The sequence below is a fragment of the Musa acuminata genome, chromosome BXJ3-2, assembly GCF_036884655.1.
Source record: "Musa acuminata AAA Group cultivar baxijiao chromosome BXJ3-2, Cavendish_Baxijiao_AAA, whole genome shotgun sequence".
In the NCBI taxonomy this organism is placed as follows: Eukaryota; Viridiplantae; Streptophyta; class Magnoliopsida; order Zingiberales; family Musaceae; genus Musa; species Musa acuminata.
The window spans coordinates 34,104,355-34,127,180 of record NC_088350.1 but is presented as its reverse complement, the minus strand read 5'-3'; the positions used below and the strand labels follow the sequence as shown (position 1 = coordinate 34,127,180).

General features: G+C 36.0%; 2 protein-coding genes across 6 annotated transcripts; one reads left to right on the top strand and one right to left on the bottom strand.

The window, feature by feature from the left end:
- Nucleotides 1–1,064: 1,064 nt before the first annotated feature.
- Nucleotides 1,065–6,513, bottom strand: LOC103976497 (polyadenylate-binding protein-interacting protein 9). 4 transcript variants are annotated; one of them, XM_065137942.1, is made up of 10 exons: nt 5,903–6,513; nt 5,569–5,679; nt 5,390–5,434; nt 5,169–5,238; nt 4,954–5,066; nt 4,746–4,805; nt 4,448–4,495; nt 4,304–4,369; nt 1,454–1,515; nt 1,065–1,388 (listed from the first exon to the last, which is right to left on the bottom strand). In XM_065137942.1, the coding sequence occupies exons 1-10, from the start codon at nt 6,242–6,244 to the stop codon at nt 1,331–1,333; spliced, it is 975 nt and encodes a 324-aa protein (XP_064994014.1). In that variant the 5' UTR covers nt 6,245–6,513; the 3' UTR covers nt 1,065–1,330. The 4 variants fall into 4 exon arrangements, with proteins under 4 accessions (XP_064994014.1, XP_064994013.1, XP_009389992.2 ...); XM_065137941.1 differs by having other exon boundaries at nt 4,453–4,495; XM_009391717.3 differs by having other exon boundaries at nt 5,930–6,513.
- A 4,317-nt stretch (nt 6,514–10,830) lies between these two features.
- On the top strand, nt 10,831–21,072 carry LOC135632067 (E3 ubiquitin-protein ligase GW2-like). Of its 2 annotated transcripts, none has more exons than XM_065140414.1 (8): nt 10,831–11,658; nt 11,852–11,903; nt 12,018–12,063; nt 12,180–12,261; nt 12,346–12,505; nt 12,594–12,696; nt 18,078–18,144; nt 20,293–21,072. In XM_065140414.1, the coding sequence occupies exons 1-8, from the start codon at nt 11,467–11,469 to the stop codon at nt 20,857–20,859; spliced, it is 1,269 nt and encodes a 422-aa protein (XP_064996486.1). In that variant the 5' UTR covers nt 10,831–11,466; the 3' UTR covers nt 20,860–21,072. The 2 variants fall into 2 exon arrangements, with proteins under 2 accessions (XP_064996486.1, XP_064996487.1); XM_065140415.1 differs by having other exon boundaries at nt 10,833–11,658; nt 12,346–12,487.
- The last annotated feature ends 1,754 nt before the right edge of the window (nt 21,073–22,826 follow it).

The following is a 22,826-nucleotide window of genomic DNA, read 5'->3' as shown; positions in this document are numbered from 1 at the left end:
AGGCCTTTAAACTCGTTTGGGGTTCCCATCGAAAGCGAGAGCGAATCCTGTGTATCTAGGGAGAGACCAAACACAGTAGCACAAGCGGCAACTGTCCCAAGACGAAGTGCCCCCGCATTTTTTGACCAATGGAAGCAAAGACTTCTGTGTTTGGTGCTTTGAACGAGACATAGATATCGCAGAGACGGGAATTGGCTGGTTTCTCTAATAATTGTGAAGAGATTCCTACCCTTACCCGTTAATAAACAGCCGTAATCATCTACCTTTCATGTGACTGGTGGACGGGGTCGACACTGTCTTCCACGGTTGCGTGGGTACACATTGAGCAGGTGAATGCAAAATTATGTTTACGGATGTTCGTTGGACAGGGCCCACACCGTTGGACGGCTGTGATGTCGGAACTGAGCTCCGAAGCCTGCGAGGAACTCAATATTGGCGAATTTACTAAAGAGCCATTTATTATAAGTTTTTCCCATAAAAGCTTCTTATTTTCAGTTTTGCTGTATAGCGTTTTATTTTTCAAAAAGGCAAAAATGCACTAAAAAAATGTTGAAGTATTTTTTTTTAAGAATTCACCCTTTATTTATTGTATACTTTTATAATATGTTATGTTTATTTTGTGTATTTGATAAGCATTATACATTTCTAAGAAAACTACAATGCAACCATTTCTCAAGCGCTTCATGTGTTAGGTAATATGACAAAAAAAAACATATTTAATTAGTCCCAAATATTGTATCAAAAGAAAAACAATGCTGTTATTATCGTTAAAGGTTGTTTAAGATGAAACATTGTAACAGTCATGGAAATATCATTATCTTTTTTTTTTTTTTTGCAAAGGAAAATAACTAAGACAAAATTCTAATCAGAATCTTATGATAATCCGTCAAAATTTCTACCAGCAGCTAAACTAGCCAACACAATCTTAGAAAATCGAGGGTTAATAAACTTTCATGATTCCAACATATAGCCTAACAAATGTATTATTTCCATCACACATTATACACACTAATGTGTTAAAAGAAGATTATGATTGGAGAAATGACGCAAGGAACATCATGGAATTGCATAGAATACCCAATTTACTTCTGCTAAATTAACTTACTGGTCAGACAAATATGATCAGCTACAGAAACTACACCGTAGTCAGTGAAGGTTGTTTGGCCCTTTCCAGCCAAGAACAAATGAAAGAAAGCCATCCTTGTAAGTCCACGAGAAAAGACTCTTAACAGTTGAAACAGTTTGATACATGCAAAATGCGATAAGAGCCCTTATGAGCAGTCTGGTTACATGGACATTGCAACCGAGTTCAGTTGTTACCGAACCCAAGTCAGTTTGATGAGGCTCGGATTGCCTGTGGCCTCACCGGGGTTTTTGAAGGACTCACCCTGAAACCACAATCTGTGTTATAACATATGACAGTGCAGAAATGGATGGAGGATTAGGAAAATACCTGATTTGTTGTGTTCCTAGAATCATGCCACTGCAATTCAGAGCTCGAACAGCACTTTCTGCCTGCCATTCATAGAAAAAATAAAAACATTAGGAAAACCTGAATAAATAGATAAATAGGCATGATAACCACTTTGTGATGCATGAAATTCACAAGCTCAATTTTTAGGCATTGACAATTATGCATACAGAAAAAAAAAAAAAAAAAAGATTTGTGCAACTCTCAAGTCTTCTTAAATTTCACAGAATGCATTAAACACAGTGAAATAGCTTTAGGACATCAAGATTTATCCAACACATAAAAAAGAATGTTAAGGAACATGTATTTATAGATAAAAAGAATGCGAAGAGGATTGCATGGTCAAAACACCCCAGAAGAGTCAAGATTGGCATATGCTAACACAGATAGGAGAAGGAATAAAGCTTCCTAAGTAAAAAAGCTTACAGCATACAAGAATACAACCTGTTACCGCAACTGCTACACCAAAGGATTCAATTAAGTTAAATTGTTATGCATGTCCCTCTTTCAATCCGTCTTGAACTAAAAATTTGAGCAGAGCAGGCTGAGTATATGTATGTGTGTGTGTGTGTGTGGGCGCGCGCGCACGTGCGCGCTCGCGTGTGTACATACATACATATATACATACATATACATATACACATACATACATATACATACACACACACACATATATACATACATACACACACACATGCATGTTTTGATATGCGGATATACATGTGTATGTTATACATGCATACAAGTATTTACAACACAATCTATTTTTTGAACTTTGATATCATGAAACATCCAAGACCCATCTAGCTCAATCAGGGTTAGTACCTTCTGCAATAAACTAGAAAGTTAACAAATTAAGTAAAGTCTAAAGAGTCCACAAACACAGTACAGCCTTTAAAGCAAAAGAAGAAAGCAAATGCTGACAAAACAAAACTGATGAGCGCCATATTTGCCCCTTAACACAAGGAAACAGAAAAAACTGAACTAAGACAGTAAACACAAAATGTAACTTAGGAGCAAGAATTCTGTTTCGCCCACAGCGGTATGTACCGACCAGTATTTACCAGTTGGGGTGTGAACCGATAAATGGACATGACCAATTTCGAATAATCTGGTCCGGCCATATAAAAACAAAAATCACATACCTCCTCCTCACAGTCCAGCCCTAATCCCGGGAGAAGCCTCGACACACGTAATTAGCCGCCACTTACATCCCTATCGCCCACGTTGTCGTGAACCGAGTATGTTTCTCTTCTCCTCCTCTTCTTCCTTCCTATTCCTCCTTCCTTCTCTTCCTCCAGCTCCTCTTGTTCCTCTCCCTCCTTCCTACTCCGCTTCCTCCACCCTATCCTCTTCATTTCTTTTCCTCCTCTTCCTCGATCGGGTAGGCTCTTCTCCACCGCCTCCTCTTCTTCTTCCTTTCTCTACCCCCATTGCTGCACCTTCCTCTTCGAGCCTTTGATATATACCGAAGTACCATATGTCGATACACCGAGACTGGTCAATACATTATCTAGCTAGGGACCGCTATAATACCTTGGTACTAGATTGCAATCCTTGCTTAGGAGTCGAGAAATTTGACAGAGATGTCACCAAGTCCTATCCATTGCATCTTCCAAAGAGTAGCATTTAGAAAGGATATGATAAAGTCATTACAACCGTATGAATTGGGTTGTTCTACTCTTATTTGATATATACATTACCAGACATCATTTCTGGTGCAAAATACCAATTTTGCTTTACATATTCATTATGCCCTTCAATGAAATAATTCTAGCATTAGATCAGATGAAAAAGGTGAATAAAATTACAAATTTGCCCAGCGAACAATCTTCTGACAATTAATTATAATGCATGAATGACATGTTTCATGCCAGATTATGTGTTTTCCTGACTGAATGACCCTTAATTTTACAATCCCAATAAAGAATATAATATGACACTAGAGTGCATCTCTCTCCAGACAGTGTCCTTTGCTATGTATATGTGTGTGTGTGTATAAACAGGTCGAGCATTCATAATAATGCCATTAATGAACTGTATAGAAGTATATTGATAGATCCAACATGTACAAAGTATGGAAATGCAACAAGGTAACTGCCACCATTTAGATGCTTGATAACTTTGCCAATTAGACAACAACCAGAGATCACAAAAAAAGATTAAGATTATTTGTCTACATTACAAGGGCATAAGGACATCAATAACCATTCTTTGCTAGTTATCATTAGCAGTTAAGTTTCATAATGTTTCAAGAAATGATAAAAAATCATGGTTATGATGTTACATCATAATTGTGGCTTAATCAAAGTTGCCCTGAAAACCTAAGCATGCCAAGACAACAAGTACAAAAAGAGGACACCATGGAGTGAGGAAGATGATGATAAACAAACTACAAATCTTTATGTGCAATGACTAATCTTCACAGAGCGAAATTAGAACTCTTGGACATTATGATATGGCTGTACAACTTAGTTAAAAAACAAAGCATTTAGAAAGCATGATATGTCAAGGTGAATGTGAACATACTGGATTAACTTTAGATGCCCTAAAATGACTGTTACCATAAAGCAGGATTATAGAATATAATGCTTTTTCTTTAAATGCCTGAACTCACCACCAGATTTCAGCACTTCATGGATTTGAACAGGCTACAGAACCTTATTTGTCCATATAATTCAAAAAATTAAAAAAGAAAGATGGATTCACTGACAAACATGATCGAGACATGCCTAACAAAGAAAATTATCTTTTTAACCTTGAAAAGAGTAAGATTTTTTTTAAAAAAAATCATCTTACAGATATACAAGGATGGTATTTGCTAATAATTACCTGTACAAACTCGACAAAAGCAATACATGTTAAATGCGTATCGCCAAGAAGTCTCAAACGAGAAACCTGTACAGAATAAATAAAATGATTAACCATATTAAACAATGAATTAAAAAGGTATCAGTTCAGAGATAATCAGCTGACCTCACCACAAAATTGCTCAAAGAAAACTTTTACTTCTGTTTGGGTAACCTGCAAGAGAGCTAATCCAAAGTCATATAAAGGCAATCTATACAACCATAACAAGTGCAACAGGCTGTAATGTCCCAACTATTTGGAGTTAGCTTATTGGCTACATATAAAGAGAATCCATCAAGTTATCTGCCAAAACTAATTGCATGTAATATTAACTTTTTCCAAGTTATCTTTGCCCATGATCATTTTAAATGTTTTTTAGCCATTTGCAGAAAGCAGGTAACAACATAAGCAGAGTTCGGCCTACCTCTTTATCGATGTTCATGCAATACACTGTCCTTGAAACCTTTTCCTTCTCGTCCTCTGACTGCATTATATCTTTCCGGTTAGCATAATTCAACCAAACTGAAGTAACCATGCAACACAATCTAAAAACAATGTCTGCATTTTCTCATCATATTAGTAAAACATAAAACAATATCTGTAATCATATTAAAATCTAGGCAAGAACTCACCCTAGGAAGAAATTTTGGATTCACAGGCAGGATTGCAGTCTTTGAAGGTAAGACTCTGACTGGATAGTAACCTAGCTTAGTAAAATCAAGATCTAGGGCTGCTCTTGCACCATCTATCGGTAAAGATCCCACCATTATAATTATAAGATGCATAATACTAATAACTTCAGCGTTCAAATGCATACACCAAACAGCCCAACGTCATGTGAACATACCCTCATCAAAAAACTCGATGAACGCAAATCGAACCCAGCGTGGATCACCACAAATTCGACAATCAACTACCTACAGTACAAAAGCCTCAAAATAATCAGGAAAATAACATTGCATAATAACTAGCAATTTGCCTCCACCATGAATCATAATACCTGTATAGCATAGTATATATATTTACTAGTTGCAGCTAAAGGAACATTTTGCAGTTAAGAAAACTTACTTGCCCACAGGTAGCAAATATTCCAGCAAGCTTTTCTTCGGTGACCTGATAAATACGAGTAACCGAGTTCAAATTACTACAAAAGAAAGACAGGAGCGGAGGAGGTCCCTTCCAAATTTGAAAGAAGAACAGAATGGGATAAAATTAACACAAAGGGTTTTTTCTTATCACTGTCTTACATGATGATCAATATCAGAAACATACACAGTTCGCCGAATGCTTTCTTTGCTCTGAGCACTCCGAACTCTATCAGTCTTCCTCCTCCACCCCTGACTATAACCATTTCGCCTCTGCCGAGTTAAAAGCAGTTCACTCTAAGTCACATGGTATATCAGCCAAAAAAAAGGCAAAAAATTAATCAAAATATTTGCCACAAAATGCGGAAAATTTTTCCTCCACCCATATTTATCTCATTCCTCCAATTTGCTTTTTTTTTATTTCATAAGAGATCATTCCTTTTTTGTGAAAGAACCTAAAACCCAAAAACATGGTACAATCTAACAGAGACTATACTAGTAATTGAAACGAATAAACCATTACTCCACGATTCAGCTGGTTATTCGACGATCCATCGCTGAATGAATCTCTAATACCACCATGGTCAATCCCTCCCTTACTATAGTAGTCACTCGCGACCACAAAGATAGGCGCACCAGCCGAGAGGCGGCCATCAAATTTCCAAGCAGTGTACGAAGACGGGACGAACTCCTTGGCGGAAGGATTCAGTTTCGACAGGAAATCCACCAGATTCCTCACGTCTCGCTGGTTCTCCGTCTCCGCCTCTGATGGCGCATGCGACTGGCGGCCGATGAACTTATCCTCCGACCCGACCGCGTTCTCCGCCACCGCACCCATTTATTTCCTCAAACAGCAATAAGGAGGACAAAAAACAGCTGCAAAAAATTCTCGAAACCGGTCGATCGATCAAGGACAAGAAGCAAATCGAAAACAATCGATCGCAACTGTCAGCAAAGTCTCTCTCTCTCTCTCTCTCTCTCTCTCTCTCTCTCTTATAAGCTCTATTTAGATTGCTAAGGAAGAGATGGAAGGATTCGATTTGGAATCGAGAAGACAGCGAGAGAGATGGAGAAAGGAGAGGCGTGATGACTGGACGGTTAGGTGAAATCAGGCCGGCCATTCAGAGAAGGTTGTATTGCTAAATTGGAATTTACGCCTAATTATTTTTCTTTCACATATTTTTATTTTTTGATAATAAATTAAATGGATAAACATTAAAAAAATAGACAAATATAATTTTTGTAATTTTATTTTGTTAAAAATAGAGACAAATCACAATGAATTATTTGAAAAATAAAAGAAATATACCTCTAAAGTTTTTTTTAACTTTTATTCTGTTAAAAATAAATAAATGAAATGGTTGGACACGAAAAACTAATAAAAATAATTTTTTGCACTTTTTTTTTTTAAGATAGAAGCTTAGAAATAATATTGGAAGGGATTATTTTCCATGGAGATTTATTTTATTTGTAATGTTGGTTGTTGCACAATCACTGTGGATAGATATTAGCGTGTGTGTATATATATATACCCTATGAGATTACTTGGTAGGTGAGGAACGTTTGTTGAGGTTTGAAGCAGTCGTGTGTTTCCATATTGACTCGGAAAGTTGGGGTTGTTAGAATCAGATCCAATCAATGCTCGTTGGTTGAATTGGTAATTCAACGAGACAAATCACATGTTTAATAATAAAAAATTTAATGATAAATTACAATAAATTATTATTTTAATTTATAAAAATATATAATCGTAATAGGGACGATGATAAGAAAAAAAAAAAAAAGACGATGAGGAAGAGAAAATAATATAAATATATTAGATAATTGATAAAAAGTTCAAATATGATTTGAAGTCTTCGTTCTTATCTTAAGAGAATTATATATTCTCCGGGTCAAGGTCTGTCATACCGAATCGTATCACCTGATACGGACGGTATGTACTGGTTCGACAGGCTAACGGTACGCGGATCGTTTGCTACCGGTTCGACTGTAGCATCGTAGCACTGTAGTAGTACAGTGCACTGTTATAGTAGCAATACAGTGCACCGATACACTGTAGTAATGCACTGTAGTAGTGCTACAGTGCTCGGTGCACCTATCGCTCGGTACACCGTACCGTACCGGTACCAAGCCTAGGTCGAAACACTAGTATGATATGATATTGCAAACCTTGCTCCGGACAATGATTTAGTGAAAAATAGTCAACTTATTTTATTTTTTATGTGAATTTTATATGAAAATATTAATTTTTCATGTCTATGTAACTCTAATTATCATTATACAAGTTATTCTTTATAGTTAAAATTATGAAAAGATAAAAATTATGTATGATCTCGTATTGATGGAAGTTTGGATATATCTTTTTTTCTTTTATTATACCCGATAAAAAAAATATAGTATCTAAGCCATAAAATCATGGATTTGATCAGACTTTTCATAAAAACTTCCACAAAAATATAACATACATTTATTTTCGTACAATATCCTGGATGCATGTATAGATATATCTGGTTTGCAAGAACACCAACTTTTAGCCTTATATATTTGTTTAAACATATAAGTAATAATCATGCTGCATCTAATTGTTTGAGCTTTGTAAGAAATGAAAATGATAAAAAAAATTAATATAATATTAGATTGGATTAAAGTAAATCACATTTAATTATGCACCCATATTCATTTATAGGATAAGATAGGCAAAAAAAAAAAACTCTTATAAAGAGATATATTGTTTGAGTCATATATATATATATATATATATATATATATATATATATATATATATATATATGATCAATTGTTTGAGTCAGAAATTAACCCATTAGAGTCATCACATTCAATATCAAAATTAATATAATATTTTGACATGACGAGAAGCTTTAGTACGAAAGGATTATCCGTGAACAAAGTGACTCGTTAAAGCATAAAGCTAGCATTCGATTACATCTATGATTTAACTTGGGTTATGTTGGACCTTTATGAGAACGTCAAACTCCTGGATTTAAAAAATTATAATACATCGATTGATTCTACGTTAAAAATGGATAAGACAGATTGATTATCTAAGGAGTATATTACTATTAATTTTAACTTAATTATTTTTACTAATAATTTAGTTAGTCACTTGACGTTTGATATTAGAGTTAGGAGCTAAGTAGAAAATAGTTATTCATGGATAGAAAGACATAATTGAACGAGAGCTCGAGTATAAAAGATTAAGGCTGACATATAAAATTTTGATAAATATACTATCGTTAATGAATTGTCACATGTATAAGCCATATTAATTAGTCTAAGATGTCCGATGCACATAACTATAAATATTATTATCCTAGCAATTATCCAATATATATTTTTTTAATCATAGAGATATTGAATGATCAGATTATGCCCACAAATTCATTTGTCAATCCTAAAAGTTTGGAGTGGGGCAAAGAGAAATAAATGCTTCAAGGACAAGATGATTATAAACCTTTTGCAAATTACATAAGATAATAATAATAAAATCTATCAACAAACAAGAAAGAACAAACTGTGTTGGCTGCACTGATTTGTGGTGTCACTTTAGATGATTCAAAATGTCAACCAGATAGAAAAGGGAGAACAAAAGGATTCACCAAACCGAGAGATAGTTTTCTCTGTCATTCCAAAATCAATGTATGTGCCCATGTTCCAGCAAACACAAGTACTAGTCTTGATGATTACTATGATAGATTAATATATATGTATATATATATAACACCATGATGACTTCTTTATCTTAGTTTTTGTCATTCTCAGCCATAGTAGGGTGCATGTGAAGCCTACCTCCCCTCGCAAGCATTTCTTTTGTTCTTCTAATTCTTGACTGTCTCATGAACGACAAGACATTGCCATATATATTATCTAGAGTTGACGATAGCGTTCTTATCATCTAAAGTTCTTCTTATCAGCAAAAAGAATTCTTGATGATCTGAGTTAAATCCTCAATTCGATTAATCCATCGAATAGTATCATAAGTGAATATTTTGTGCATAAGATATTATCTCCACAAATCATACATTTATAGGCAATGAGAGATTAAGAGTATGAACATAGATAGAAATCATGAGGTAGGATATATTTATTACATGATAAATTGGGTTATCGCTCGCTAAAAAGTAGGAAATGATTTCATCATAGCATGAATACAATTTATAATAAGAATTTTACTCAATCAATGTGTAAATTATTAAATAATTTCATGAGGGAAAGGGTAAATACACCCTCAAATAAAACTGCCAACACCATGTTTAATATATCAATTTATTACAGTAAAAACATTAATGTTGCTAGTTTACATGATCAATATATTTAGGATGTGAGATGACCAATATTTCAATAGATAGGGTATAGTCAATCCAATTCTTCTAGTGAGTAAGGAAGAATAATGTTATTTGAAATATTTTTTATTCGAGAAACATTGCGAGAATTTTATTTTCGATCCTCATGTAAGAACTCAAAATGTATTGAATGTAGAATGGGCCATTGAATATAATAATAATAATAATAATAATAATAATAATAATAATTTTTTTGAAACAATTTAAAGCTAAAATTGAAGACAGTATATTTTGAGGGTGTGATTAACTTAGCTGCATCCAATCACATATTCATTAGCTATCTTCTTAAATAAATAAATATATATATATATATATATGTATATATATTTTATAAAAACAAATTATAAAAAACATATTCACATATTTTATTATCCTCTTATAAAAAAATCACATATTGATAATTTTTTGATGTTGGTAATATCTAACTACTACATGCAACCACTAAAAAATAATAAAAATAATTTTATTAAACACAACATCATAATTATCAATCATAATATCATTGTTCCATTAACATCTTAATTATTATTATTTTATATAATCTATTTCATTCATCATATTATCTAACTACGTTAATTGTCAGAATCTTGATGACACTCTTCGATCATCTTTGGGGATCAAGAGATGGAGAATAATAATAATAAAAATAATAATAATAATAATAATAATAATAATAATAAAAGAAAAAAATTGATATGAAAGTTGAAAGGAGTCGATTAAGTGTTAAAATTAAATGATAAGTTAGAACATTTACATGTACTTATATTCTTAAAATGAGATTATAGAATAATTATGCATGTCACTTTCTTTGGGTCCTCATAATGGCTTGTCATTTTCTTTCATCATCAATAATTATGGCATTTTCTGCATGAAATCGGACATTTGGTGTCCCCAATGTGGACAAATTGAAGACGTACATCCCCAATTCCAATTATATTATTAGGAACAATCCCTGTCACGTAGTCTACGTCCACACCACTAGCCATCGCCTACCAAACACCCATCTCTCTCTCTCTCTCTCTCTCTCTCTCTCTCTGTATTACCGCGGCCTTTAACTTCGCTGCTATTACAGCCAAAGTAAAACCCGACCGACCGGCTCTGATCACTGCGTCTGCAAATCTCTGTCTCCCATCCGACCCATCCCACCCTCATATCCTCCCTCCAATCATTCTCTCCGATCCTTCTCCTGCTTCCAAAGCCTCGTACGGCCGATCCCCCCTCTCTCTCTCTCTTCCTGACCTCTCTGTCTGGTTTCGAGATCAGTAGGAGAAGGGGGGGGGGGAGGGGGGGGGGGGGGGGGGCGGCGTGATATAAGAAGAAGCTTGGGCTACGACGAGGGTGGTGGTGGACGGGCGCTTAGGGTTGTTGTCACTTTTTGTTGGGGATGTCCGCGAGTTAGATTTTAGGGTTTTGATTGAGCTCCGCTCGCCGCATTTGCTTCCTGGTTCCGGGTTTGTAGCGACGCTGATGTAGATTTGGGTATTGGGAGCGAGAGGGAGGACCCGAGGTGGTTTCCTGGCTCGATCTGGAGGCGTGGAAATGAAATGTCGGTTCTTGGAGGGGAAGTTGGTTGCTTTTCTTGTTGATTTTTCTGTCTTTTAGCTTTTGTGGGTGATTTAGTAAAGATATTGAGGAATAAAAGGTCGGGGAGAAGTTGCTTGGTTTGAGGATCTCTTGCATTTTTTTGGAGGTGGATTAGATGGGGAATAAGATAGGGAGGAGGAGGCAGGTGGTGGATGACAAGTACACGAGGCCGCAGGGACTGTACCAGCACCCGGACATTGATCAGAAGAAGCTGAGGAAGCTCATTCTCGAGTCCAAGCTGGCGCCTTGCTACCCTGGAAGCGAGGAACGCGCCATTGATCTTGAATACTGTCCCATCTGTTTTCTGGTTCGTATTCTCTACCCTTCTTTCATCACCTGATTGGTTATTCAAGTATTGTAGTTTTGAGCAGTTCAAATGAAAAAGTACCTGATGTAATTCGTTGGGATTTCTATCTGTACCTGTTTATACTTGCCTTTTCATCTCTTTCGATGATGATATGATATAAACTTTTTCCCCCCTTTTTGCTGAACTTTTGTAGTATTATCCGGGTCTTAACCGGTCGAGGTGTTGCATGAAAGGCATATGCACGGGTACTGCAAATCTATCTCTGATATTGAAAAGCTTTTTTGTTTAGACATTTTTTTGTATTTGCTGTACATCCATGTTGTTTACTTTGTTTGACTTCAATTTGTGGCTTCTTGCAGAGTGTTTCCTTCAGATGAAACCACCAGATGCAACTCGTCCTACACAGTATCCTTCGAATGTTACTTTTTTTTTTGTGAAACATAATTTGGTCATATAAGGTTTACTACAACAACGACGACAACAACAACAAAGCCATGGAAGTTTACTACTTGACCTAAAAGGTGCCCCTTTTGTAAAACTTCAAATTACGCTGTTGAATACCGAGGTGTGAAGACAAAAGAGGAGAAGAGCATGGAAGAAGTTGTAAGTATTTCAGTTTGTACTACCTTCGCACGCCTTTGACCTGTGAGATGGGGCTTATTTTTCAAAAGTTCTGCATGAATGCAGGAAGAGCAGAAAGTCATCGAAGCACAAATAAGGATTCGGCAGCAAGAAATTCAAGATGAAGCAAAAAAGCTGAAGAAAATACAAGATATAAATTCATCAAGCAGGATAATGAATCCAGTAGAAGTGGAGTATTGTGACATAGGTAGCTCTTCAATTTCAGGTCCTTTTTCCACTAGATATGTTGTTTTACACTATTATTTTAATTCTGGCTACTGACATTGGTTTATGCTCCAATAAAAACTCAACAGTGCCACCTTTAAGATGCACTACACAAACCAATGATTTTGTTTTATCTCAAGCCTCATGCTCTATGCCATCAGGCGTGCTTCCTTCACACTCCAGACAGAACAGGTGCAAAATTGTTTTGGGCTTTTCTACTAGTTTAATTGTTCAGTTCTGATTTGGCTAATAATGATTCATAATCCTGTTTGTAATAGTAGAGACTGAACCATCTACAATAAATATGATATTGGTCGACCTTACCACCTAATCATATATATGATCAGCAAAGGAAACTATCCATCATTTTATCATTTAAACCTTTTTTTTCTTGGTCAGGGAGTTGAATACTTTCCTGCGCTGGACTTCCATCTTATCATGAATTTTGAATCTAACCATATCTAGTTATTTTGATTCTCGAGGAATTTCTTGGTAAGTCAGCAGATGCCAGAGTTTGGTAGTATCTCTTAACATCAAGTTAATTAAGTTTATCATGGCATCATCTTGCTCATAGTTGGTTGACTTGAGGGTTGAATCGGTGAAGTCCCCAGATACATGATCATATCTTAAGTAATTAAAAATATATATAGAACAAGCACCTTAGGCACCTATAGCAGACAATACACTGACCTATACCACAGATTTACTGGGACCTATACTATGTAGGATCTGATCCAGTAATCCAACTAGGAATGAATTTTCAAGGGTTGCCTCATTTTACTTGGACAACGATAACTATGATTCTTTGGCATTAGGTTGTTAAAGAAGTAATTGAAATGTTCTTTATCATAGCAAAATCTAGAAAATTTTGAAAGTGAGCTTAGATAAAATTATGTTTGAGCCTTGCAACTTTTTACCTTTAAGAAAACGTAAAGAGTTATTTTGGATAAATCTGAAGTTACCACTTGATCAGTATAATAAGATACTTTCCCTTTGTTTTACTTTTGTCTTGACTATTTTAATCCAATCCTTTTCTCATAAAGAAGGGTCAGTTATAGAGTACAACTTAAGTTGAGGATGCTTCATCAAGATTTGATAGAATTCTGTAGCCAGCTGCTTAACCAACTCTCTTCCTTCAATTTTGTGCAAACTTCCTGTCCAAGCTACATTATGGAGAGGAGAAGGATTGCCTTGAGGCCTCGTCTCTATTTCCTTTGCCTTTGCCAGCTTTTGTCTTTGCCATAATGATTTCAAATATGATTCAGCCTAAGCTTGACAGTGGTTAGGCCTTGACTTGTACAGTGAAGATTTAAAGAATGACCATTAGGAATGATTGTTAATTTGTTGGCCTTATTATATGTAAATTGTCTTTTGAATTGGCTTTATCATGTTGAGAAAAGTGTTCTTGTAATTTTTGTCTGATAAATTGAATCTTAATATGGGAGGATGAGATATGAAAATATCTGGGTTAAAACAGTTTAATACATTCATGATAGGCTAATGTTTCTTTGGCCTCCATGCAAATGACTGTTACTAAAAGCTCTGCTAGGCTGCAATTCTGCATGTAGAAGAAGAGTTATTTATCTTGTGGATAGTGAAAGTTGTTCTAGATTCATGATTTTTGGATTTTCAGTTAGGATCAAGGAAAATGTTTTTGTATTTATAGTATCATAGTCTTCCTTGTAGCATCGATTCTTGGAATGACAAGATTCATGAAATCATTAAGTGGATCTTTTGCTTATGTCAGGCAGTAATTTTTGGAATCATATAGGATGAAACATCGAGTATAAAATGTTCTTAATGAATCTGAGCTTTTTCTTGGATCATGTATTATTATAACATATGAAGCCATGCTATGCATGATGTACTACTTTGGACAATTATATTTTACTTGATTATTTTGTATACATGTACTTGTGTTTGTATTATTTGATGAAAAGCTTAGTTATTTTGACCCGATACTAGTCATAATTATCCATTTAGCTTATAGGACATTATCAGAGTTTGTAATAGTGACTTGTGAGTACGTTAAAATATGTTGATCTAGTTAAGTGAAATTATGATTGTGTAAAGGGTGGTAGGAAGTAAATAAACATAGCTATATTGCCTAATTTTGTCACACTTGACATCCAATTGTGCACGATCCCTATGTCACATATGCCATGTATGTAAAGTATACACAACCAAGTTTCAAGTTGGCAGGACCCAAGAGAGAGGATGTGGGGTTCCAAGTGAGGTTGATCGGCCTAGGCTGAGATAATATAAGAGAAATTGTATGTGCAGTAAAAATAAGAGAGGTGGGAGGGATATTTGTGTTTGTTAGCTTTCCAAACCAGCCTTTCATAGACACTGGAGGAGGCAACTTGGTCTTAATCTTAAAATTTGAATATTTAGAAAACATTGAATTTTGGATTAAAACACCCCTTTAAAATAGATATTAATAGTTCTTGGGGGTCATTTCATGCAAAATATTTTTGTGCCAAAATTGTTTTTTATATAATATTTTACCAAAATACCCTTGCACCTAATGGGAACTACACTAGGATTATTTAGGGGACCAATGGGTCAGAGCGGTGACAAGTTAAACCAAATCAAGAGAAGAAATGAAAAGCCGACTGCAGAAAATAGACATTTAGTGTGGACAGAAGCATGGGCTCTCTGTCTCATGACTTCTCACATGACTGACACGGTGACAAAATGGGATGGATGCAAGACATTTGAGGTAAGCAGGTGCAATGGTGAAGAATATTTAATGTAGCTTAGGCTTGTGTGGTGCCTGGCTTGTTCACTGTTGGGCTTAGCCATTGGCTACAAAACCCTGTTGGCTTGTTCACTGTTGGGCCCGCATGGTTCAAACCACAGGCTGACTCATGGCCTGTTACTATAGTGCTTAGGCTGCCCATGGTGAATGCATATGTTGTGCCTTCATGGCATGTTCCAGAGCAATTGGTGGAACTTCCACAGTGTTTCCACCTATGACAAGGCAATAGGAGACCACATCAATACATCTTCAACAAAGATTTCTGGAGTATTCAAATTTGACTTATAAATTCTCATAAGCCATTTTAAGAGAAGCAAAAAAGGGACCACCAACAGAATCCTCATCCTCTTAAGTCCTAGAAGACAACACTATTGATGCTGGAAAAGAGATGTATCCAACTATCAACAATGGTCGGTTTAGCCTGGGAAATTTTACTAACCCCACGTTCACCCAATTATGAATCTATCACTTGATATGACTTTATGTGATTTTCATACTTATTAAAGATCTTGATGTGCTATGATTAGATCCATACTTGATCTTGTTGGATCTAGCATCATTAGACAAAAAGAATTTGCTTGATTATATTATTTCTATTTCATGAAAATTTTAATTTGTGCATATAATTGTTTTGTATTTTGTGTATCAAATTCTTCTTTTGGTTAGAAACAAATTTTATATTTTGGTTGATTCTGCTGGTCAATCTTGAGTTTCATTAACAATTCATAAAATTATCTGAAACATTTTTCTCTTTGATTAGAGCCCACACCGAGGTTTTTCTAGGACGCGTGGCTTTCCATTTCTTTTCCTCAATCAATTGAGCTATCGGTCTGTACAAAGCCAAAGAGTGTCCTGCTTTTCCCTTGCTTGTGAACTGAGATCCATCTAGTCCTAGGGTGTTTGAGGCCTTTCTTTGATCTTGTTGAAAGAAATAGGATTCGAGCGAAAAGTGGGTGTGAGTTGTTTGCCTGGCTTCATCGGCTATTTTCTGTACAAAGGATCTGTGACAGTGACTTCTATAGCAAACTTTCTTTTTAATTATTAATTTGTTATGCATGTTTATGTTTCAATCAGTGTCTGCCGTATCGAAGCGTACCGGCCGTACCGGGCGGTATGTACCGGTCCGTCAGGTACTCGGTACGCGGATCACCCTGTACCGCTACAGTGCTTCAGTACTACACTGTAGCATTGCTACAGTGCTACAATATAGTACTGTAGCACTACTACAGTATCGGTACACTGGTACCATACCGTACCGAGCCCGGGTCGAAACTTCGGTACGGTACGGTATGGTGGACCTTAGTTCTAATGATTGTTTATATTTTGACCTTCTATTTCCTGATGCTTTTATGTAATCCATTCCTTAAGTTTTATCATAAAAAACCTGGGGACTTGATGGGTTCAGCTTGTGCAAGGCCTTAAGCATTTACTGGGATCTTCTGAGGTCCTTTTAGATGCAATAACATCCTTTTTTGTTAAGATCTGCATGGCTATTTACTGAACAATTTGGTAATAAGATGGAATAGCTTAAAGCGTTAGCCAACTATTGCCTCTTAAGCAAGAGCCAATGACAATGAAGGTGTTTTCAGTTTCTCTCTGGTGTTGTTTTTGTTGCCTTCAGCAGGTGGACTTTTAAATACCATATAGTCAATGAAATGGTAGAAGTCTGTGGTGTCACCATAGTAGAGGTGTAATGCTGCAAACATGTTGATAATGAAGCATTTATGCACATCTTTATTGATACAATGGCCTCCTTTATATAAGTGTGTATGTGTCAGTCTCTTATGAAATTAGATCTGGCCAACGAGCCCTCAATCAAACCTTAACCTTACATTTAGTTCAGCAGAGAGATGTAAATCCCATATGTTTATATCTCATGACCCAAATCAACCATTCAAGGGCTGCAGGAAAATTAGATGAAAGAAAATGTTAAGGGATTAATCTAGAAATTACAAAGAGGAAGGTAACATGTACATGATTGGATAATGGAATCGTGCTGTTGAATGACCACCAAACTTTACATTTGTTTTTCTTATCCTTTTCTCTTTAACCATCAGTTGGAGCATGGATCAAGTGATTTAGGTTTCTAAGATGATATAATATACTTCTTTTCTAAATTATTTGATTCATGATGTACCAAGTGCTTATTGGATATGAAGGTGACTATCTTTGGTTTATTGCATGGTCTCAAATTTTGTTAAGACAGGTCCATCTGTCCTGATTGGTATTTGTCAGTTCGACCATGAACCACATTGGGTTCTTGGTCCAGCTTCATAATAGGTATATTGCTCAGTAGTTTTACTTGGTACCAAGCTATGTTGGGCAGTAAACCTATATTTTGGTACCGGTACCCTTCCCCTCTTCCTCATGACTCCTCCATTTATCTTTTTTTTTTCCACAAGTAGATCCTTATCTTTCCATTTTCTAGTTAATTTCACCAAATTTCTCCTCTTTTGAATCAATTATCCCCATTAGTATTAATTTTGAGTATTTCTTTCTTGTCATGTGGAGAATTCTTGAGGGGAAGTTTATCTTTTCCCCCAAATCAAGTTATTATTGAATCTTGCCATCATGTTTATAACTTGCTTTTTTCCTTAAATTGGCTTTCCGGATGGAATTTTTATAGTTTCAAGCATGCAATGTTGCTCTTTGAGGTAGGTACACTTATATTCTTTAAATCTATTTGAATGGAGAGTGGATCCATCCAGATCTAGGCACGAGTGTAACCATGATCCATCCACACTAACCACCCACACTAACCATGATATATTCTTTATATTCATCTTGATTTTTCAAACTTTGTAAAATGCAGGGCTGATAATTTGGACCTGGATCTTGATGACATAATGGTTATGGAAGCAGTCTGGCTCTCAATTCAGGTAAAGTTGATTATTACTTTATTAGTTCACAGTTAAATTGCTGGAAGTTGAGCTGAATGAATGTTTATTATGCAAACAGTATTTTCAAAATTTGTTGTATTTTAAATTATTCTTAATATTGAGTCTTGAGTTGCTGTGTAAGTTTTACCCTTTTCCTAAAACAGTGTGTATTTATTGCCTGTTCAATGACTTATCTGTTTAATGTTTTGAAAGCAGATATTATGCCCTCATGGATGATATGCTCATCATGTTGTTTGTTGTAGAGTAATTTTGTTCTTTTTTTGCCTTTTAATTCTAGTTTTATGGGACTAGTTTTCCTTTGATTTTCCAATATCTCTCTGTACTTGAATCAGAATTTTCTTTAAAATGATGCTTCCGGTCTGATATAAATGTTATTGCCTCCATAAATTGCACAAACATAGGTGCTAGTTATATATCACTTCATTTGGCTCACTCATTTATTTCATCCAAGTCATGCAGTTAATGATCTTGTGGTCTTCATGTATAAGGTATTCTGTCAGCTGAATTCTCATTAGATTATAAAGAACAGGAAGTGCTCTAAGTTTGTACAATTCATCCAACTCCAAGTAACATTTTAATTTGAATATTAATGTAAATCTGTAGCCAAGGACTTCTTTAATGATACCATGCACAATTCTTCAAAGAAATTATTGATACTTAAAATGTATATATTTTTTAATGTTTTTAGTTATTTTTTAGGAACTTGGTTGTACTTCCTTTCTCTTATAGAAGGATCAAGTATGTAATATTTGATATTCATATCAAGTTTGAATAAATTTCCAGCTAAGAAGAGGCAGCTAGATGATATTGGTATTGGTTAAGACTTAAGAGGGTCTTTGATTGGGATAAAGTGAGATTCTTGACTTGTATAATCAGATGTTTCTTGAAGTTTTTTATTAGTTTGCTCAATCTTTCATTTTCTATGCTGGTCTGCTGTCTGCTAGTTTGGATCTTTTATGCTAAGGTCTTCTTCGCCAGAGCAAGAATGAAAGGGGCTGCAGGCCTCTTCTGATTTTTCTTTTTCTCATTTTGCATCACTATTAATTTTTGTATTTTTCTTATCTAACTTTTGTCTTTCAACTTGGAGTCAAGCGGAAGAACCCCAGTTATGTTCAGATGGGCCTTTGAATTGATCACTCTGAGTCAAACATGGCTATATCAGGACTGGACCATATCAGGATCTTGCCTGGACCTAGTTTAAATCATAGATTGATGTTGTGCAGTATACCAGGCATACTGCTCAGTTTTGTATGGGTCGAATCACAGAAAGTGTGCCGGTAGACTTGGGTAACAAAAAATTCTTAACAAGTAGAAATGTTTGTGTGTTTTGGGTGCAACAGCCAGTACCAATGCGGTACTAGCTGGTACCCGTCTTACTGATTGGTTCTTACTAGTTTGACAAGCATACAAATTTGGATTCAGTTGGCTATTTAGACCTCTCTTTAAGTCAATTATTGATTTCTAAATTTAGGAGATCTTACCAACTGGTACACTCTGTTGACTGTTGGTTAATCCTTGTTTCTCTACTCTCTCCTTTCTGAGTTTTTCCTGCCCCCTCTGTTTGCTGTTGTTTTCTTACTAACCAATCAGAGAAGTCTCTTGGCTTTTGAGATCTCATGTCTCTTCACTCGGTTAATCGTCGGGACTTGTAAACTACATTAGCTTCCCTGAGTATCCACAAATGACCTTGGTGTAGAGCTTGATTCTTAAACCCAGATGCTATGTGATTAATTTTTCAAAACAGCCTATCCTAATGTATGGTTAAGGTTGTAAGCATTGAAGTCAGTGTTGTGACAAATGGCAGGAGCTTTATTTTATTCCACAGAATGCCATCTTTGTGAAACTTTTTCTCTACATGCTTTTGGTGAATGTGTATTTTAGATGGTGTGCATTCATACATGTCCTTTATCTGTTAATAGCTAGTTAGCCTACTTCCAAGTCAGTCCCTGATGTCATTTTCTCAGAGACATATGGAAAAAGTATTTTTAATTTGCATTATTACCGCAAATGTTGAATTAGGTCATATGAAATTATATAATGCATACATTTTTATCTAAAATAATTTTCTCATAATTGTATTAATTTTTCAAGAACCCATTCACTAATCAGACATTTTACTTTCACCAGGAACATGGTCATCAAGGATATCCAGGTTATCTTGGCAGCTTTTTGCCAGGGCCATCCTTTTCAGAGGAATGCTACAATTCCCATGGAATAGCTCCTCCAGAAGTATCTCCCTATGGGGGGTTAGCTTGTGCAGCTGCAGCTTTAGCTGAGCGCCAGCATATCAGTGTTGAGTCTGCTGGTAATATGGCCGGTGGTGCTACCTCAGTATTCGACATGGTTCATCGGTCAGGTAGCTTACCTGCTGGAAATGTGAGTTTTGCTCAGAACAATCATTTAGGGAGTTGGACTGCGATACCACCAGATAGTGGGAGGGAAATATTGAGGGAGCAGTTTGGTGAGTGTTCAACCGATCATTGGTCAGACATGGCTGAGGCAGGGACCAGCTACACTGGCTCCAATGTCACGATAGATCCAGGAACTGCTGCAATTCCATTTCCCAACAGTGCTATCGTGGCTCCGGGGCATTTTGTTCCAGATAGCTTCGAAGAGCAAATGATGCTGGCCATGTCTGTTTCACTGGCGGACTCTCAAGGAAGGATGACTCCCCATGGACTTGCGTGGCTGTAGTGATGGTGATTGGATGAAAGAAATCGCTTCCTTTTCCATTCGTTTTTTCTTTAATCTTTTTCTCCTTTTTATCTATTGGTTCTATTGTTCTTTCAGTGTTAGTTTGTTTCCAATATACATGAGTATGAAGAAAATGGAAAAAGAAAGATAAGGGAAAGAAATTTGTATGTCAATCTTGAATGGAATGGTGGAAAGGAAGACGGCAATATGGAATTTTTGAGGCTAATAGGCAATAATTGGCTCATCTCTCATTGAACTTGAAAAAAAAGGCTATTTACTGAGGTGGAACTTAATACAGGTTTAGGTAGGAAAGTTATATTCTTTGTTCTAATAAGGTAGTCATAGCTCCAATCAAAGCTAGAGACACTCATGGATCATGCTTCTGCAGGTGCACTTAGTTCACTGTACTTGTGGTGGAAGCTGAGGTGCAAATTGCCTCTAATATATCATTGAGGTAACATGGCTGTGTGGAAGATTGTCATTGAGTTCATGGGTAGTTGTTTGCTAGACCTAGTTTGATTAGAACTTGTCAAGCACAGTAATATAATTCAGTTAGGAACACTGTCATAGTCTTTGCTACCACAGTACTTATCACATTAACTTGCAAGGGGATATATGGAAGATGGATATGGTTCTGTTGCTGCTTTGGGGGCATCAGGATGTAGTCAGTACAACAGCTAACAGGACATGGTAATCTGACACAAATTCTGTGACAAGAAATTGATCAGCAAGTTGAATTACATCTATTTATGCTGTGACACCAATATATATATATATATATATATATATATATATATATATATATATATATATATATATATATATTGTATATATTGTTATATACATTTATACCACTCATGTGTGTAACCTTCTTCAGAGTTGCAGGGAAAGCACAATAGAGCAATGTCTTAAAGATCCTTTTTTTACATCATAGCCTTGTGTGTGTTGTTCAACTCAGTTGATCTAGAAAATCTACTATAAAACTTCCTTAATGTATGAGAACTATACTAGTTTGTTTAAAAAATGAGTGCCTACCTTTTGATCACTCAATTTATATTTTATACAATGATTCAATTATTTGCTTTTCCATATTCTAAAATCCCTCAGCATTGGTTGTCATCCAATATTGTTTATATGAACGTTATTAGATCTTTTCCGGTTGCTAACCATCATCCATGACTCTTACCTATGGTGGGGGCAAGTGTAGCATCAATGTTAATGCAAATGTGGTCTTCCAAGAATGACAGAGATAGAACATCAAGTAAAGTGATCCTTAGCCCAATAATGTTGATCTCAAGTTGTGTACAACCCAAGTTAAGTTATTTATCATCAAGTACATGATGCAGGAGATTGAATCATTAAAATTATTCTCATTTATCACTTTGGTTTAAGATTGACAGGGGACCACTTGGTCTGTCTCGATACACCTTGGGAGTGCGAGAGATTGTCCGTTTTGGATGAGTGCGATCGAACCCGTACGGTTTTGTCATTTCGGAGTCACAAAACTTCGAAAGGCGCCTCTGACTCCTCCACTCAACCAATGTGAGAGAGGTACGGTTACCTTATGAGCCTTTGACTCCCCCACTCAACTAATGTGAGACTAAGTTGACTCTATTCAGCAACCATGCCTATTTCTGTATACTAGTAGAGAACTATCAATTAAGTAGTAGAAGCCATACTTGAACTTTTCTACTTCAAATTTACTTTTTATTGTGATGTTGGCATATCGACTTCTCCTTCTTCGTCTTCATGGATTGTGGCTCCACCTTAGACTTCTGTCCCACGGCCATTCATTCATTTGACACTGCCATCACAGCATCATTGTCCTTGTTGGGGAGTGGGGAAGCCGGTCAAAGGGATAAAACCTTTCTTTTCCTGTGGCCTCTCTCCTTCCAATCGAAGGCAAGATGATTTCCCTGCAACCTCACTGAGCGGGTCAAAACTTGGCATCTCTCGCAGCATAACAT